Below are 20,318 nucleotides of genomic sequence, written 5' to 3'. Positions count from 1 at the left end.
CCTAATTCTTTTTCGACCAGCCTCCCGGACAGAGAGTAAAAAAAAAAAATCAAGGCATCTGCAATGAGGATGTTCTCTCCTGCTAGCTTCACAATATATTCTGTCAAAGCCAGCCGCTTACTAGGCTGTTGCTGCCATGCCTTATAGGACTCTGTCACTAAAGTCCTCCCAGCTAGCCCAGAGGAATTCCACGCTATTTTGCTGCAGACTATGCAAGATGGCCAGGCTGTGGCCAAGTACGTAATCCGATTAGACCTGGACACAACAGACTGCTTAGGCAGAGCAGATGGCATTAGCATAGTGCTTTGGCACCACAAGTGAATGAGATCCACAGGCCCCTCTATTGGTGTTCAGGCGTCACTTATGGATATGCCTTTCAATGGGTCTCACATTTTCTTGCTAGAAGGCCAACTCTGGCCTCAGGTGTTTTAAAGAAAGAAGAGCAACTACTGCACTCTTCCTTGGTCTTTCAACACGCGCAAAGCGGAATCTTCAGCACTTTTCCCTCTTTTGAGATATTGCTATGGGTTTTGCCTTCAGACAGCGTCAAGACCCACCACCCCACCAACAGGTACCCCAGTCATTTTGGGTTCAGTGTAGGGCATCAAGCAGACATCTGCCACTTCTTTGGGCTGAAGAAGGGCAGAGGCCTCCACCCCATTTTAGACTTCTTCCTGTAGAAGGACAAATTCAGAAGGTTCACTTTACCCAGGTTTAGCTGCCCTGGATCGAGGGGACTGGATGGTAGCACTTAACCTCCAGGACTGCTATTTCCATACTCACATCCTGCAAGCTCACTGATGCTACCTGTGTTTGAAGTAGGGGGGAAGGGGCACAAGCATTTTCAGTTTACTGTACACCCTTTTGACCTCAACAGTGCCCCTCAGGTGTTCACAAAGGTGATGGTACTGTCCATCTTCGGAGGTCGGGGTACCAGTCTTTCACTATCTCGACGACTGGCCAATGAAGGCAGGCTTGCCACAGTCAGTCATAGACCACCTCCAGATAACGGCAAACCTCCTTACATCACTGGGATTCACAATCAACCAGCCAAAGTCACACCTCATTCCTTCGCAGATGCACCCCTTCATCAGAGCCATCCTAGATACAGTCCACTTTCAGCCCTCACACTGGAACAATTAGTGCAGGACATTTGGACTATGAACCACATGTTTCAGCCTCTGCCGTGGGTCTCAGTGAAGATGGCTCAGAGGCTTCTGATTCTACTGGCCTTCTGCTCTTCAAACAATAGCAGATGAGACATGTGAATACTGCACTGGGATTTGAAGTCTCAGTGGTGGGCCCTGCACCAGTGCAATCTGTTTTCCATCCAGGTTTCTGACGGGACTGCAAATTATCTGCAGTGGTGGATTTTAAACTGCAATTTGATCAGCAACAGAACCCTCTACTTTCTCCATCCAGTGCTGACAGAGGTGATGGGTGCCTGGCTGGTGTGCTGAGAAGGTCATCAGGGAGAGATGGAGATCAGAGGAATCTGGTCTCTGACTGAGATCCCACCTCCACAACAATTTGCTGGATTTTAGGGACATTCTCTCTGTGTTAAAAGCCTCCCTACCATTCTTTAATGGGAGACTAGTTCAGGTCACACCACCACTGTGCGATACTGCAGCAGGAGGGAAAGGGTGGGGTCTTGGACTCTGTGCCAGGAGGCTCTGCGCTTCTGGAACTGCCTGGATTGTCAGGTATAGTGCACAGCCTTGCGAGATCTGTGAAAGCCAGGGTGGATGAACTCAGCCAACGATGCATAGCTGTTCACGAATGGCAGGTACACTCAGAGGCAGCTCGGGGTGTCAGTAGAGAGAACCCTGTCTCGATTTCTTTGCCACCCACAAAAGTTTCAAAGAAGGAGCTATCTCTGAGACCTGTTCCATTTAGAGTGCAGCACAGTACTCCTGTATTCCATTCCACTACTACCTTTCCTGACCAGATTTTCTGAAGACGATCAGGAACTACCAGACCCAGATCATCCTAGTGCCTCCAGATTGGGCCAGCGGAGTGTGGTATCTGGAAATTCTGGCATGAGCATTCATCTGTCTTTTGGTCAACCCGCAGCTTTGGTTTGCTATTCTGTCTCATCAACACGGCAGAATCTTGTCTCCAGGGCTGCAAAATATACACCTCCATGAGTGGCAATTGAATGGTGGCAGTTAATTGAATTCGATCAACCTCCTAAAGTAATGGATGTTATCTTATCTCCTAAAGTAGTGGATGTTATCTTTGTGGCCAAGTGTCCTTCTACAAAATCTGTTTATGTCGGATGATGGGACAAGTTTGTGACTTTGTGTGGTGCCCATAACATAGATCCAGGTCAAGCCAAACTGTTGAATACATTACCATTTATTCTGTCTGTGGCCCAGCAAGGACTTGCAATGGGCACTATTAAGGGTTATTTGTTGGCCTTTTAGGCCTTCTTGCAATTACTTGACTAACCATCCTTATACAACTCACCAGTTGTGCTGCATTGTCTTAAATGTTTGGTCCACATTACCCACAAAGTCTTTCATTACTCCTCATTAGGACCTTAAACTGGTGCTTACTTTCCTTATGTGTACCCTATTTGAACTGTTACACATCTGCATCTCCTGACCCTGATGTCAGTTTTCCTCAGCGCAGTCACTTGAGCTCTGCTCATGAGTGAGCTTCAAGCTTTTCCAGTGCAGCACTCCTACACTTCCTTCTTTCAGGGCAAATTGTTGCTACAAACTAGAGAGGCCTTTCTATTGATGATTTGACTCTCTCATATGTTGGCAAGTCTATCACACTCCCGTCGTTCATTGCTGTATGGAAAGAGGAGAGTTTCCATTGCTTGGACCCTAAGAGAGCGATTGGGCTTGATATTGATCAGACAAAAGACCACTGGGTGTTAGATCAGCTCTTTGTGGGGTTCTGTAGGGGAAAAAGGCAAGGCATTGCAGAAGAGGGGGATATTCTGGGCGATAGTCCTTTGCATCAGGATCTGCTATATGCCAGCCGAGGATCAACCCCCTGACGGATTGAGGGCTCACTCCACCAGAGCCAAGGTTTCTACATCTGTGCTAGAACATGGAGATCTTGTCCTGGATATTTGTCAAACTGCTATGTAGGTATCACTGCGCACGTTCCTGAAACATTACTGTCTTGACAGCCAGGTCTAATGGTGCTGGCATTTTCCCTGTTCGGTCGTGCAGAACTTTTTGGCCAAAATCATTCCACAGACCCACCACCAAGGGAAATACTGCTTTGGTATTAATGCTACTGGGGAGGAGCCTGTGGTTAGAAGTATTCATCAGTAGAAGAAGGTGCTTCACTTCAGTATCACTTTTTTTGTTGGCTACTCTATCTAACCGCAGATTCCTCATCACCCTCCCACCACCTCATTCTGTAGAATGGACTCTTTTCTATCTAAAACGGCCCTAAATTAACAATCTGCATAGTGCCATGAACAGTTAGTTTGTGAGCTCCTCATCCAAGGAAGTGGACTATGTCAAGAAAGAAAATATAATTTCAGCATGTTTGGGGTTGGGGAGGTGGGGAGCATATAGCTGTTCCAGCCATCACTTCCGGGGCAGAGTAGAGTGGATGCGGAGCCGCAATACTCCGCCTACCATCGCACAGAGGCTATGCTGAAAAATCTTACGGATCTAGTCTAACAACTGAGGATATTCTACTGGTGAGGAAATGTTCTGTTAAAGTATCCATCAGAAACAGTGGTTCCAAAGGTAAATAACTTGTTCTGTATGCCTCAACAATTAAGGTCAATCCAAACTCTTTTGTGGCTAATCCGTCTTACAAGGAATATAAGAGAACTGATGCTTTGAGGAAAGAAGTGCTGTTGTGGGATCCCAACAGATGATTGACACCAAAGAAATCCTGTGAAGTGGCAGTCATTGCCAAAGTCTTTTGAGTCTCTAGAGAGAAGGAAGGAGACTCCAGACTGCCCCGCATGCTGCATTACTGCATGACAGTTCTACTGCTCATCAACACCTAGTAGAAAAGCATTTAGGACAATCCAAATGCGTCACAGATCCAGATTTATTGGTGACTCTACTCCTTTAGAGACCAAAGACCTCTGAACTCCATTTCTTCCAGGTGATACTTGTATGTAATAATCTAAGATACAAACTGTATCAAGGAAACCACTTCTTATACTGGATAAACTCAGCACTTGCACCCAGAGGTGGGATGGGGTATGTTCCCCCAGAGGAGTACATCCTTGGTAGACCAATTTACTAGCTCTCAAAACACTTGCGGGCATAGTTATACTTTTTAGTGCAAAACTGCACTAACGCAGTCTTGCACCAAAAAGTTTAGGACCGGCTTGTGCCATTCCTGAGCACCAGCCGGGCACCATATTTATGGAATAGTGCAAGCAGGTGCAAAGGGTGGGCTAGCATAAAAATAAAAAAAATGATGTTAGCCGGGTGAGGCTGGCGGTATGGGAGAAGGGGGTTTTGCACCAAAGAATAACGTTAGGCTTGAGTAGGCCACCTGTGGATCCATTCCATGGTGTCTCACCATGGAAATGGGTCCACAGGTCCCCTAACGCCTGGTCTGACCCAGGCACTAAATAGTGGTGCAAAGCAAGCTTTGCTCCATTATTTAGCCCCTCCTCCCAACCGTGCGTCATTTTAGCACAGGGGTATAAATATGGGGCTATGGGGTTAGCACCATTTTTTGGATGGGAACGCCTACCTTGCATCTCATTGACGCAAGGTAGGTTGACGCATCTAAAAAATGGTGCGAGCTCCAATATATTAATATTAGATGGTCTAACGTAAAAATATAAATATGGAGTTAGTTTTGCGCCAAATTTCCGTAAAAGAAAAATGTCGCAAATTCGACTCCGATGGGGTATAAATATACTCCTTAGCACCCAACCTTCTTCACTCAAGAGGTTTCTTCTCTGGGGTCCTCTGGGGCATGTGTTCCATCTTCATTGGCTTATGGGTCTCTTATACACATTTCCACCTCAACCTCTGATCCAGGAAGTCCTCTTGAAGGACAAATTCCCTAGTTAGAGCTCGCTGACTGAATTTTGCCTTTATCTTTGAAGAGTGGATTGCAAGACTTTCTGGTGTAACCGTCTACCCCTCAGACCCACCTCTTTGCAGGGGTATTCCATGTGGTATTTATTCACAAGTTAACAAGACTACCCCTCCATCCATGCCACCATCCTATGATCGGATGACAGAACATCACTTGGCACTTCTCGTCGAAGAGGTTACAGCTCACTTGGCCAAGGGAGCCATAGAGAGGGTCCCTGTGCCAGAAGTGGGTTGTGGTTGTTAGTAGATTACTGAAGGGTCTTACCCACATGTTTCCTCCATGACCATTCATAGTGCCCCAATGGGATTTGAATCTGGTTCTTACTTTCCTAATGTGCACTACTTTTGAGCTGCTTCATTAGTGTCCACTCAGGCTTCTGGCATTAAAAAAAGCCTTCCTTGTGGCCATCACTTCTGCCCGCAAGGTGAGTGAGCTGCAGGCACTGTTATATAAGCCAACCTTCCTTTCCATCTATCCTGACAAGGTTCTGCTGCGCACCGGGGCTTCCTTTTTGCCAAATGTGGTCATGCCCTTTCATGTATGCCAGTTCTTCACATTGCCTACTTTTTTCGCACCCCCACATCCTTCTAAGGTGGAGGAGAGACTCCACTGCCTGGACCCAAAAAGAGCTTTGGTGTTCTACCTTGATCATACCAAAGAGTTCCAGGTGGACGATCAACTCTTCTTTGGTTATGTGGGTGCGAAGAAATGTCAGGCAGTGCAGATGGGAACCACCTCTATTCTTCTTGTTCTCTGCATTAAAATGTGCTACGCATTAGCTAAAAAGCAACACACAGAGGGCTTGCGCCCTCACTCTACCAGAGCAATAGCTGCAACCACTGCGTTAACATGTGGAGTTTCATTCCTGGGCATCTGTCAGGCAGCAACATGGGCATCCCTGTGCTTGTTTATGAAACACTACTGCCTGAACAGTCAGGTCTGTTGCGACGGGTACAATGGCCGTTCGGTCCTGTGTGACGTCCTAGTATGATTTGGTTCGCAGACCCTCCTCCAGGGATGTTTTTGCCTGGGTATCTATTCTAAGCTAAATAATCTGCAACTAGAAGTCTCTATCAGATGAATTAGTTACTTACCTCTGGTAACACCTTATCTGGTAGAGATAATATCTAGTTGCAGATTCCTTACCCACCCACCCATCCTTACCTCTCTGCAAACTGAATTCTAGGGACAGGGACTTCCCTTTCAGGGCCCTAGTTCTGGCAGCCCACTAGTCAGTGTTTTTCATGGCTCTGCGCTTCTGGCGTTGAAAGTCGTGAAAAGAATCTGACATCAGCTTGCTGGAGTGTCGCCTATATAGGCCCTGCGATGTCAAAACCGGCGCGCATTGGCCAACGATGGATAAGGGGCTGACCAATGCCACCTAACGGCGCGTAGGGGTACTGCTGGAGAAAAATCTCCAGATCCAGACTGACGCCTGGTGGAAATTCTAAGGTAAGGAATCTGCAACTAGATATTGACTCTGCCAGATAAGGCGTTACCGAAAGTAAGTAACTTCTTCAACAATGCTGCTGACTGTTTTGTAGGTACAATTCCCATATTATCGAAAGGATGAGTTCAATGACGACTTGGGATGAGGTAGAGGTGAGCGGTGTCTCTGGTATTAAGAATTTCTACATTGGTGTTTGATTAGAGTTCTACAGTACTAATTACTGAATTTAGCACTTATTAAATGTCATAAAGTACACCCATGTTAGGTTATGGGATGCATGTCCTGCCGCACTGAAAAAATGGCTTTGGAGATGTTTTCACTGCCAGTACTTGTAAAACATTAAATATACATGTCCTACTTCTTTAAATGCCCTGTGCCCTGCCCTTTGAGCGTCTAGGGCACACCTTAGGGGTGGCTTTCAAGTATTAAAAGGAAGGTTTAGGCCTAGTTAAAGATATATGTTAAAACTGCACACACAGGCTGCAGTGACCATGTTTAGAAGGGAGAGCAGAAGCACTTTACCACTGGTTAGCAGGAGTAAACTGCACAGAGTCCTAATGCCAACACAAACTGGTCCCGCAAAAATATGGTATGAAGAAAAAATCCTGAAAAAGACCATGCGGAAGATGGTCATTTCCAACACCCATAAATTGTGTTGTCACTGAGGTTAATGATACTAGAATTGATGTGGGGGATTAAGTAGTTTTGTATGTGGTTTGAGAGTATGGGAAAAGAGCATGAGTAATGGGTTTGTAGCCGGGCGATCCCGGCTACGAGCACAGCAAATGACGTATCGGCCGCGGCCGATACGTCATTTCCGCGTCTTCCCGTTGCCGGGGAGACACGGCCCGAGAGCGGCAGGCAGGACGGCGTTGCCCGGGAAACGACGTGTGTTTCCCGGGCTGGAGAGGAACATAAAGGAGACGCGCTGGAGAGGGAGAGAGACGCGGAGAGCAAGAGGAAAGCGGAGAGAGACGGAAACACGGAGAAACCGAGGCAAGAGCAGAGCAAGGAGGACCAGAGGACCAGGCAAGAAGCAGACGAGGAACTGGAGGAAGGAGAGAGAGGAGAAGAGCTCCAGAACCTGGAAACAGGAGACCAGCAGGAGGAACACTACCAAGCCAGCCACGGCCCTGGAGGGTCGTGGCTTAACAAGGTACGGTCCTTTTGGACAGGAAGAAGGGAAATTGGGGAGAAGGGACTGGGGAGGGGTCATAGAGGAGGGTTGGAAAGGGAGGTAACAGGAAGGGCACTATAAGTAACTCACCAGTGTCACTTAATCCTACACTAAAAGAATAGAAGTGTGCACACTAGTCCCTTAAGCACTCCTCACTGGCACCAACCCCCTCCTTTTGTGTGTACCACCTCCCAGTCCAAAGCTAAAAAAAAGAAAGGAAGGACCCTATTAAAAACTCAATACTTACCTTAGCGTTCTCCCTTCTATTTCCGGCACCACCCTGGACTCCGACGAGCGAGCGAGGCAGCTGGGTTACCTGTAAAATAAGAAGCAAGAACATACCATCACGAACCTGGGAAAAGGGACGAAAGAAGAAAAAAGTGACTAAGAAAGACGATACCACTTGTGATTTTGTTCAACATTCTTTACCCCCCCCGTATCATTAACAATAAACCACTTCCACTACCTAAATAACGCCTCAGTGGTCTTCATACTGTTCGACCTGCGACAGTGGTGTCAGAAGTGGGATTCAAAAACCTGTGTAGCCTCCTCGCAGTAATCGAACAGTATAACCATGAGTGACCAACCCTCATTGGAGGATATGATAAAGCAATTGGCCGAGGGCCAACGTCATCTCCAACTGGTGTGGGAGGCCCACTAGCGAGAGGCCAAAGAGGACAGGGAAGCATTGCAGTCGGCTTTGAAAAGTCAGGCGACCATCCTTGCGAACAATCAACTGGTCCATGAGACGGCCATGAAAAAATTGACTGAGACCATTGCTAGTAGTAAAGTGCATCCCAATGTCCCAAGTTCCGTGTTACAGAAATATCAAGACGGAGAAGACCCCAAAGCCTTTTTTACTAATTTTGAGAGAGTGGCCTCATCCGCCCAATGGCCTGAGGATAGATGGGGTCAGTATGTCGCCCCCTTACTTACAGGGATCTTACAAGCAGCATATCAAGCAGCAAACCCAGGTGGAACCACGCCATACCAAGAGATAAAGACTAGTATCTTAGAACGTGTGGGACATGACACGGAATACTATAGGGTTAAATTTAGAAAAATTAAATGGGGACCGAATGAAGACCCCCGAACCTTTTATTATCGGGTAAAGGACTTGGCCTTAAAATGGCTGGGTTCTTCCGGAAATAGTAGGGAGGAAGTGATCCAAACAATTGTCCTTGAACAATATTTAGAATCCTTGCCTACCACCACTAAACACTGGATCCGTCAACATCCAAAGGTGACTACCGACATGGCAATTGATTTAGCGTGTGCTTATCATCGCTCCACTGATGTGAGAAATATGCCCAGCCGACCCAGCCTAAAACCAGGACCTCCCAATCCTAAAACTACACCAAGAACCTTTTCGGAGGAACCAGTACCTCACCGATTTCCTAACCCTCCACCGGTAGCAGGACCTCAATGTTACAACTGTGGGGAATGGGGCCACATTGCCCGAATGTGCCCCAGAAAACAGGATAGTAGTGAGCCAATGGAAATCGGAGTTACTAGGCGACGGGTACTGTGTACCGGAAGAGGTAACCAAAAGTTTAAACAGCTTCTGAAAGTCAACGGGAAAACCATATGGGCCCTTATTGACTCAGGGTGTAACCAGTCGGTGGTGAGAAAAGACATAGGGCCTGATTTAAACCTTGGCGGACGGCAGAGGCCGTCCGCCAAGGTTCCGCCGCCAAATGACCGCACCGCGGTCACAAGACCGCAGCTGCCATTCTAACATTTCCTCTGGGCCGGCGGGCGCTCTCCAAAGAGCGCCCGCCGGCCCAGAGGAAATGCCCCTGCAACGAGGACGCCGGCTCAGAATTGAGCCGGCGTAGTTGCAGGGGTGCGACGGGTGCAGTTTGCACCCGTCGCGTATTTCAGTGTCTGCATGGCAGACACTGAAATACTTTGCGGGCCCTCTTACGGGGGCCCCTGCAGTGCCCATGCCATGGGCATGGGCACTGCAGGGGCCCCCAGGGGCCCCGCGGCACCCCCTACCGCCATCCTGTTCCTGGCGGGAGACCCGCCAGGAACAGGATGGCGGTAGGGGGTGTCAGAATCCCCATGGCTGCGGAGCGTGCTCCGCAGCCATGGAGGATTCCCCCGAGCAGCGGAAAGTCGGCGGGAGACCGCCAACTTTCCGCTTCTGACCGCGGCTGAACCACCACGGTCAGAATGCTCGTGGGAGCACCGCCAGCCTGTTGGCGGTGCTCCCGTGGTCGGTGGCCCTGGCGGCCACCGGCCGCCAGGGTCAGAATGACCCCCATAGTCTCCATAGTAGATGAAAGAACAGAACAATGGGTGAATATATGTTGCATACACGGAGATAAGGAACAGTACCCTTTATATGACGTCAGTCGAGTGGGGAAAACACCGGGATATCTTACCGATGGGTATAATGCCCAATCTGATTGAGGAGTGTATCATTGGAACTGATTATGAACATTTCCAAGAAATACTAGATTATGTTCGACAGCCCAAACTGACACAGGATTGGTGGAGAGACGCTCCTTTCTCCGATAGCAGTATAGAAAGCCCCACAATCCGGAGGAAATTATCACGTAGAGAGAAACGAATGGAAACATTTAATTACTGGGGAAAGGAGAGATCAGGACCAAACACAGGCATTATTGCGGAAACACATGAAGTCCCTGTCAGTTTTCCCCATCAGCAAAGAGTAGATCCTTCTCTCGCCCACGCCTGGAAGTCGGCCAGAGAAGAAGAAACCGACGAGGTGGGTCCCTACTTCCTCATTAAGAAAAACCTCTTATATCGGATAACCACTACCGGTACCGGAGAACATAAACAACAATTAGTGGTACCCGAGCATTATCGAAATCAGGTCCTCACGATGGCCCATTGTCAACCCAGGGGAGGTCATTTTGGGAGGGAAAAAACAGAAGAATACCTTCTTAGACGGTTCTATTGGCCGGGAGTATTTGCTCACATACGTAAATTTTGTTCCCAATGTCCCAGATGCCAACTCACTGAACCCGGCAGACCTAAGAAAGCACCCCTGATGCCCCTACCCATTATAGACATTCCCTTCAGTAGGGTAGGAATGGACCTAATTGGCCCTGTAGTACCATCCACAAAGGGTTACACGTATATCCTAGTCATGGTTGGCTATGCCACACGATACCCCGAGGTCGTTCCCTTAAAAAGTATGACAACTAAGACAGTGGCGCAGGCCATGATTAACATTTTTTACCGAGTAGGGTTCCCGCATGAAATACTCACCGACCAGGGGACTCCTTTTATGTCCACTCTTATGAAGCAAGTATGTAAAACCTTAGGTATTTCCCAAATCCGTACCTCAGTATATCATCCACAGACGGATGGACTAGTGGAACAATATAACCGAACAATAAAAACCTTATTGAAAAAAGTGATGGAAGAGTCAGGGAGAGACTGGGATCAAAAACTACCCTTAGTACTATATGCTATTCAAACACATGAACAGTCCTCTACAGGACACAGCCCCTTCGAGCTGGTGTTCGGAAGACAGCCGAGATCTCTTCTTGACATGGCCATCGAAACATGGGAGGAAGAGGCAGAAGAAGGGGGAAGGCCCCTTCTAGAGTATGCCCATAATTTAAGGTCACAGCTACAAAGTCTATGGGACACGGTCAAAGTGAATATGGAACAAGCTCAAAACACTCAAAAACGATATTATGACCAAGGGAGCAAGTTACGGGTTTTACAACCAGGAGATCAGGTCTTAATTATGCATCCAACCTCAGAACAAAAACTAATCGCCAAATGGCAGGGCCCCTATAAGATAATAAGAGCAGTATCTCCGGTTACCTTCCTGGTTGAATTATCGAACACTCCCCAGAAATCACAGATTTATCACATAAATCTCCTAAAAAAATGGGAAGAACCAGACCCCTCGAACACTGCCAGCGTGTTGGCAGGATTCCTATGTCCAAATAGTAAGTCAAGTATTGAGTTCTGTCCAACCGAACACAGCAACGGGGAAGATCTACCCCCAGTAAATGAAACCTTAACAAAATCAGAAAAGGAACAGGTGTCCAATGTACTAGAGCATTTCCGGGATTTTTTTTCAGCGTTACCAGGTAGAACCACCTTGATAACTCATAAAATTAGAACCATACCAGGGAAAATTGTGAGGTTACGGCCATATCGTATTCCTGAGGCAAGGAAGCAGATCATGGAGGCGGAAATATAGAAAATGTTAGAACAAGGGGTAATTGAACCGTCAAATAGTCCCTGGTGCTCCCCGGTGGTTTTAGTACCAAAACCCGATGGTACTATTAGATTCTGTATTGACTTCAGGAAGCTTAACGAAAACTCCCTGTTTGATACATATCCTATACCCAGAGTTGACGACGTATTACAGAAACTAGGAAAAGCCAAATATATGACCACCTTAGATTTAACAAAAGGGTATTGGCAGATTCCCTTAGCCACAGAAGATAAAGAGAAAACAGCATTCGCCACCCAGTCCGGTCTCTATCAGTTCACTGTGTTGCCCTTTGGTCTACATGGAGCGCCAGCTACATTCCAGAGGTTAATGGATAAACTCTTAAATCCCTTCCAGTCTTTTGCAGCAGCCTACCTAGACGATGTAGTAATTTTCAGTGAAACCTGGAATGATCATCTAAAACATTTACACCAAGTCTTCCACACTCTTGTCACCGCAGGGTTAACTGCCAACCCTAAAAAGTGCGTCATAGGAACGCCCGACATATCATACTTGGGCTACAAAATTAGTCAAGGGAACCTAAAACCTCAAACAAAAAAAAGTAGAGGCCATATTAAATGCACCTAAACCGGCAACCAAGAAAGAGTTACGATCCTTCTTAGGGTTAGTAGGGTATTATAGAAGGTTTATCCCTGATTATTCTACATTGGCCGCCCCTCTCACGGACCTTCTGTCTAAATCCCATCCTAATAGGCTAGCACCCTTTTCGGACCAACAGCAAGCCAGCTTTGAACAACTAAAATCCTTCCTAACCAAAGACCCGATACTCCGATGCCCAGATTTCTCGAAACCTTTCCATCTCTATACTGATGCCTCAGATGTGGGTTTAGGGGGAGTATTGGCCCAACCCGACGGGGAAGGTAGAGAGCACCCGGTAGTATACGTCAGTAGGAAGCTGTTTCCCCGGGAACAACACTATCCGACCATTGAAAAAGAATGTCTGGCTATAAAATGGGCCGTGGATACGTTACAATATTACCTTCTAGGCCGCCCCTTCATACTTTTTACAGATCATGCTCCCCTCACGTGGTTGTCTGCACATAAGGATACCAATTCTCGAATTTTACGATGGTTCCTTGAACTGCAACCATTTTCCTTTCAGGTCCGTCACATCCCGGGTCACCAACAGGCCCCAGCTGACTATTTATCTCGCTTCCCAGACGCTGCTACGGTCCTCGAGCAGGACCTTTCATGGGGAGAGGGGTGTAGCCGGGCGATCCCGGCTACGAGCACAGCAAATGACGTATCGGCCACGGCCGATACGTCATTTCCGCGTCTTCCCGTTGCCGGGGAGACGCGGCCCGAGAGCGGCAGGCAGGACGGCGTTGCCCGGGAAACGACGTGTGTTTCCCGGGCTGGAGAGGAACATAAAGGAGACGCGCTGGAGAGGGAGAGAGACGCGGAGAGCAAGAGGAAAGCGGAGAGAGACGGAAACACGGAGAAACCGAGGCAAGAGCAGAGCAAGGAGGACCAGAGGACCAGGTAAGAAGCAGACGAGGAACTGGAGGAAGGAGAGAGAGGAGAAGAGCTCCAGAACCTGGAAACAGGAGACCAGCAGGAGGAACACTACCAAGCCAGCCACGGCCCTGGAGGGTCGTGGCTTAACAAGGTACGGTCCTTTTGGACAGGAAGAAGGGAAATTGGGGAGAAGGGACTGGGGAGGGGTCATAGAGGAGGGTTGGAAAGGGAGGTAGCAGGAAGGGCACTATAAGTAACTCACCAGTGTCACTTAATCCTACACTAAAAGAATAGAAGTGTGCACACTAGTCCCTTAAGCACTCCACACTGGCACCAACCCCCTCCTTTTGTGTGTACCACCTCCCAGTCCAAAGCTAAAAAAAAAGAAAGGAAGGACCCTATTAAAAACTCAATACTTACCTTAGCGTTCTCCCTTCTATTTCCGGCACCACCCTGGACTCCGACGAGCGTGCGAGGCAGCTGGGTTACCTGTAAAATAAGAAGCAAGAACATACCATCACGAACCTGGGAAAAGGGACGAAAGAAGAACAAAGTGACTAAGAAAGACAATACCACTTGTGATTTTGTTCAACATTCTTTACCCCCCCCGTATCATTAACAATAAACCACTTACTACTACCTAAATAACGCCTCAGTGGTCTTCATACTGTTCGACCTGTGACAGGGTTATTGGCATGCAATGCACTTATGGATAGTATGTTGTTTAATGTAATAGTAGTCTCTTGGGCATGGTATATCATTGTGGGTTTGGTTTTATTTTAAAGGTTGTTGGTGAGGAGAACATTGAAGTCTACAACTGTATAGCGAAACCGTTATTCAGGACATAGTATTAAGATCAAAGGTTACTTCTAGTCTGAGGTAAATTTGAAAGGGTGCAAAAAGAGTGGGGAAGTATTTTTTTGCTGCGCATAGAGAGACTGTTTTGAGCTGACCTCACCAAGAAAAGTTGGGGTTGTGTATGAACCCACATGTGATCCATGTATGTGCAGTGATTAATTCTAAAATGAGTGAGAAATGTGGTGTGACAGAGGAGAAACTTGAGGGAAGTTTAAAAAAAAGTTGTGAAAGTTCAAAATGTAAAAACATAGGATTGTTAACGAGAAAATGTGAAACCTGTACAGCAGAATTTGTGAAATGTTCAGTTTTGCTGCAGAACTAACATTTTAGGCACCACATCCTCAATGACAGACTCCACAACATCTGCATTCAACAACACGCCCTCCAGTGGATCACATTTTTCCTCTCAGGATGCACCTAGAGCTTTCACCTTCCCCCATTCTCCTCCACTCCCACTGCCCCAAGGATCATCGCTCAACCCCACGCTGTTTAACATCAACATGACCCCCCTCGCAGACATCATCAGAGCCCACAGACTCAACATCATCTCCTACACCGGCGACACCCAGCTCGTCCTCAAATCACCAAAGACCCCTCTAAGGCCAAAACCAACTTTCACATCGCCATGACTGACGTAGCTGACTGGATGAGAGACAGCTGCCTCAAATAGAACTTATACAAACCAAGATACTGATCTTTGGAAAGCCTACTTCTCCTTAGGACCACAGCTGGTGGCCAGAAGAACTTGGACCTACTCCCACACCGACTGACCACGCTTGCAACCTCGGCATAATCTTAAACAGCCAACTGACCATGAAACAAAAAGTCAATGCAGTCGCCTCCTCCTGTTCCCACACCCTCTGCATGTTCCGCAAGATCTTCAGATGGATCCCAGTAAACACCAGAAAGATTGTCACTCAAGACCTCGTCTCCAGCTGCCTCGACTACGGCAATGCGCTCTACACTGGTATTCCCTCCCAGCTCCTCAGAAGACTCCAGAAAATACAGAACGCGCCAGCCAGACTCATCCTGGACCTCCCCAAGTGTACCCACATCACTCCTCACCTCAGGAAACTCCACTGGCTCTCTGTCCAGAAAAGATGCCAGATCAAGACACACACACACCTACAAAGCCCTCCTCAACTGGGACTGACCTACATCAACCACCGGCAGAGCTTCCATTATCCCTAGAGACACCTGCACTCTTCTTCACTCTCCCTCGCACAAGTCTCCTGCATCCATCGCACCCGCTGCGCTTTCTCCTTCATCATCGCCAAAGCCTGGAATTACCTCCCCCTCCTCATCGGAAGAGCACCCTCCCTGGCAGTCTTCAGAAAGCAACTCAAGACCTGGCTTTTCGATGCAGATGCAGCACCCAGATTCACCTAGGGATGATACTGCTGCGCTTTACAAATGACTGATTGAATGATTAAGTACTCTACCTCAAAGTTTCTTATTTCATGCCTTCTGTCAGAGAGTCAAGGCAGATTGGAAGGATCCCCGCTCTCTAGACTTGTTGATGGGATCTAGTCTTTGGAGCTACTTGGGCCTTCCACCAGATGGCATTTTGCACAGCGCCACAAAGTAGGAGTAGTCGTAGTATAGCCAGATTTTGGTTCATTTTCAATGGAGTCCATTTGTAAAGTCAGTTGCAGCAGAGGTTAGTTTCAGGGACCTTTTTAATCTGAGCTAAATTATATTTACATACACCTGGGAGAAACCCCTGACGGGAATATTTTGCTGGAGAATGCTAGTTGCCTTTTGTAATCATACATGACTGTCACGGCATGCTAGTTTTTGAGGTAAAGTGCTTACCAGTGGGTGAGAGTGGATTAGGAATATTTGCCTTTCTTTTAGTAAAACTTGTGACACATTACCTGGCCTCCCTGACAATCCTGTTTGGTGCAGGGCCTGTCAAATCAATCTCAAAATCTTCAACTCTGTCCCGTTGCCCCCACTGGCCTCCAACAAAATGGTTCGATGGCCTGCGAATATGATGCCTTTGTTTTATAATAAGGAAAACGTTTTCGTAAGAACTACAGTTTATTGATTATCTTTTTTTTAACATTGTATCCTAATCTACATTAGTTGACCTATGCTGCTCGCCAGTGCGCTTTTTCAGTGGGTTTTGATGCTCTAAACTGGAAGGCAGTCTGTTTTCCTATAGTGTTAATGTTTCTCACCATAGTGTTAAACCTGCCTCTCATACGATAGCTAAGAGCGAATTATTAATTGTACCTTTCTGAGTATCTTATCTGGGCCCAGAAACAATGGACCAAATAACAGATGGGTCACTAGGACTAATAGCGCTGACCACTTTTTTAGATTTCTTCAATGCATGGTTGTCTTTGAGGCAGTCTAACATATCAGATAAATTGATGTGGTTTGAAGAAGTTTTATCTAATAAAAACTATCATTATTTTTACAGGGAATTTATAATTGATGGGCTGTCAGTGGAGAGAAACCACGTTCTTGTACGAATGAATCTTGTTGGAGGACCATCCGAGCGAATTTTGCCCTCAAGGCTTCTTCGCCAGGTTAGAGGAAACACATTTTTCTTGTGACATTCTCAGCAAAACCGTTTTTTTTTCAATTCAATGACTGCAGTAAAGAAAATAGGTGGTTTTACTTGACATTACTACCTCGGTTAACTTTGTTGCATTTGGGGAGTGTCAGGATCAGCTTCAGGTAACAGCAGGGACTTGCTTGCCTCTGATTCTTCAGTTCAAACTGGACCTGCGTCACCTTGAAACCCAGTGTGCATTACTTGGTCTTTAACAGTGGTAGAAGCATTTTCTCCGGTTTATCCCCATCTTATGCTAGACCTCTGTGTATCAAATCTGTTATCTGATATTATAGGTGTCTGTCTCATCAGCATTCTCACTGTGCATTGTTTGTTAAGCAGGTTTCTTTAAGTGCTAAGCTCCCCTGCTGCCTGCCGCCCTTGCAAAGATGAAATTGAAATTACTGTCAGCTCAGGAGAGGCAGCAGGATTGATGTGCAAAATTGGAAATACAGTATTTCTTTTGAAAGCTGTAATTTTGCTTTCAGTGATAAAATGGTAACATCAAAATTGGCATTACCATGATTCAGAGTTAGCTGGTACAAATGGTCTGGCTCTAACAGCCATTGGATTTTCTATCATTTTCCTTTTCTTTTAATTGTTGCAAATTGGTGCATTAAATTGTAGTTCAATATGATTCTGACAGGACTAGCAGACGGCGGTAGCAGAAATTATTAATATCTGAACTTTTCAGCAGACTGTAGTGGGAAACCTGCAATTAAATTATCTCACGCTTTCGTTCTTTATCGCTACTTTGTCTAGGGCAACGATCCATATCCGTGGCCAATGTTTTCATCATGCCCTGTGCCAGAATTCTATCTCTCTGCAACCCCTAAAAAAGCAGACGCGATACAAGGTAAATTGCACTTACCAGTAATTGCTGATTGATTGAACGGTGTGTTCATTGCTGTTAATAACGTTCATAACTAATGCACGATGAGGGATTCTCTTTTTATTTCTGAGCTTGTTGCCTTTCACTGTAGTGTTACTTTTTGGTTACTACGTATTTTAGAAGTACTCTTTTTATCCCACCAGCCATGAAGTGACTACTCTTCTAAAGCAGATTAGATATACCAGTAGTACCAATAGCGTATGTTTTTCATAAGCTATGCAAGTGTAACAATGGTACCCTTTATTTTGAAGAAATCCTACTGATGCCAGAACCGGTTAACGTTTATTGCTTGCTCGCTCTTTGTGCGATGCTCTTAAATACGCCTCTCCACCTCTCCCTCTTAAACCCGAATTCCGGGGGGGGGGGCTCTCATTTTGCTCTGTTAGTTCCACTTCACTGAGTTTTCAAAACTGAGCATTTCCATTACTCAGGGGCTCACAGCTGATGGGAATGACACCTAAATCCGGAGCTTCTCCTCCGTAATGAGGGAGTACCAGGGAATGGGTAATTCTAGGTTCAGTTCTATGGTAAACACGCATTTCCTCCTGTAGTTTCACTTAGATATTTTGCCAGATTTTTCAGACTGTCAATAGGTGAAATGCATCGTGTCTTCGGATTTTTCTGCTGATTTTGTGACTCTTGATGGAGTCAGTAACTCTGTTACAGTCTCTCTCTCTCTGGAGTTCAAGGGACCAGTAAATGGTGTGGACTGGAGCATGCTTCTCTTGTGCTCAATGATTCTCCGGTGTGGACTCACCATGATACACTATGTATATGTGACTTGCATCCTGCTGTTTTTTTCCTCCACCACCTCCTTTCTTCAGATCAGGTAAATCATGTCATACTACTCCGACTTCAAGCCCACTTCCTAATGCCATTGGGCATTTGCAGTAGCTAATTCTTGTAATCTCTTGGGTGCCTGTGGAATATTAATTTAGTGTATGTCTCCACTGTGGGTGCTACAGTTGGTACCATGCTTCCACAGGAATAAGCTGACCTACAGAGTAAATATGAACCGATTCTCAAAGAAATGTTTGATTCCTTCACCCAAGTAAAGTACAGGGGCTCGGCCACCAGACAAAGGGTCTGATTTAGAGTTGGGCAGACAGGCATTCTTCCACAAAGATGACAGATTTCCAATCCTCAGTACTACAAGCTTACTAGGAAATAATGCACTTTTAATAAAGCTGACGGGATATCCATCACTTTTGTGATTAGTACCCATACGCCAAATCTAAATTAGAGCCAAAGTACTGAGTTCACTTCCTGCCAGTGAGGTGGTGATGCATCTCCTCCACCGGTGACCGTTTCATATTGTCATGGAAGCCTCCACTATTGACCTTATCCAAAAGGTACTAGTGGCCACCTGTAAGGTCAAAGAACTCAATTGAAAGAGAATCTATGTAGCAGTACCTGGCAACTTCCAGCTGCAAACTTTTGTCACCGATTCTGGGAAGGGCAAGAAGTGGCCACAGGCAGAGGATCTTTCTGGTTGTAGACTAACCCCCTGCTCTGGACGCTCATATACATACCGTCACGTTGAGTGCTGCTCCTCGTTTAGACACAGAGACCAAACACCACCACTGCAATAAGGGGCAGAGCCAATGTATCCTTCTGGAAATGGTACTGATAAGTCACGTCTGCCTTCCCCAAATGGGTGTGGACCAGCAAGTTGAAGTCTCCACCTGCTCCGGAGACTTGCATCATGGAGTCAGCACCAGCTCCTCCTGTGTATGGTCAGTATTTGAGCCCCACCATAACTCCTCTTCCAGTACAGTTGTTGAGCCCTGTTAGACCTGGCAGCCTTACGGTGGTCACCCTTAACTTTTTGCCTGCCTCCTTCCACTTTGGAGATACTGTTTTTGCTGGTTTTTAGACTCTACACACTTTACCACTGCTAACCAGTGCTAAAGTGCATATGCTCTCTCCCTTTAAACATGGTAACATTGGATCAGACCCAATTGGGCTATTTAATTTACCTATAAGTCCCTAGTAGAGTGCACTATATGTGCCCAGGGCCTGTAGATTAAATGCCACTAGTGGGCCTGCAGCACTGATTGTGCCACCCACTTCAGTAGCCTCTTAACCTTGTCTCAGGCCTGCCATTTCAAGGCCTGTGTGTGCAGTTTCACTGCCAGTTCGTCTTGGCATTTGAAAGTACTTGCCAAGCCTAAAACTCCCCTTTTTCTACGTATAACTCACCCCTAAGGTGTGTCCTAGGTAACCCTAGGGAAGGGTGCTGTGTAGGTAAAAGGCAGGACATGTACCTGTGTAGTTTACATGTCCTGGTAGTGTAAAACTCCTAAATTCGTTTTTACACTACTGTGAGGCCTGCTCCCTTCATAGGCTAACATTGAGGTTGCCCTCATACATTGTTGAAGTGGTAGCTGCTGAGCTGAAAGGAGTAGGAAGGTCATATTTAGTATGGTCAGAATGGTAATACAAAATCCTGCTGACTGGTGAAGTTGGATTTAATATTACTATTTTAATGCCACTTTTAGAAAGTGAGCATTTCACTGCACTTAAATCTTTCTGTGCCTTGCAATCCACGTCTGGCTGAGTTTAGTTGACAGCTCCTTGTGCATTCACTCAGACACACCCCACACACAGGGTACTCAGCCTCACTTGCATACATCTGCATTT

The 20,318-nt window shown here is 46.5% G+C and overlaps 1 protein-coding gene across 3 annotated transcripts in view; it reads left to right on the top strand.

The window, feature by feature from the left end:
- The window catches only part of TBC1D32 (TBC1 domain family member 32), an 804,546-nt gene that overhangs the window by 440,876 nt on the left and 343,352 nt on the right, over window positions 1-20,318 (top strand). For all 3 annotated transcript variants that reach the window (XM_069235394.1, XM_069235395.1, XM_069235396.1), the window contains 2 exons: window positions 16,649-16,757; window positions 17,546-17,639. In XM_069235394.1, the coding sequence (XP_069091495.1) occupies window positions 16,649-16,757; window positions 17,546-17,639 (203 nt within the window). The remainder of the gene's footprint in view (window positions 1-16,648; window positions 16,758-17,545; window positions 17,640-20,318) is intronic.

This window comes from Pleurodeles waltl, chromosome 5 (genome assembly GCF_031143425.1).
Source record: "Pleurodeles waltl isolate 20211129_DDA chromosome 5, aPleWal1.hap1.20221129, whole genome shotgun sequence".
NCBI classification, from domain to species: Eukaryota; Metazoa; Chordata; class Amphibia; order Caudata; family Salamandridae; genus Pleurodeles; species Pleurodeles waltl.
Note: the sequence above shows the minus strand (reverse complement) of the source record. Positions and strands in the feature narration are given on the sequence as shown.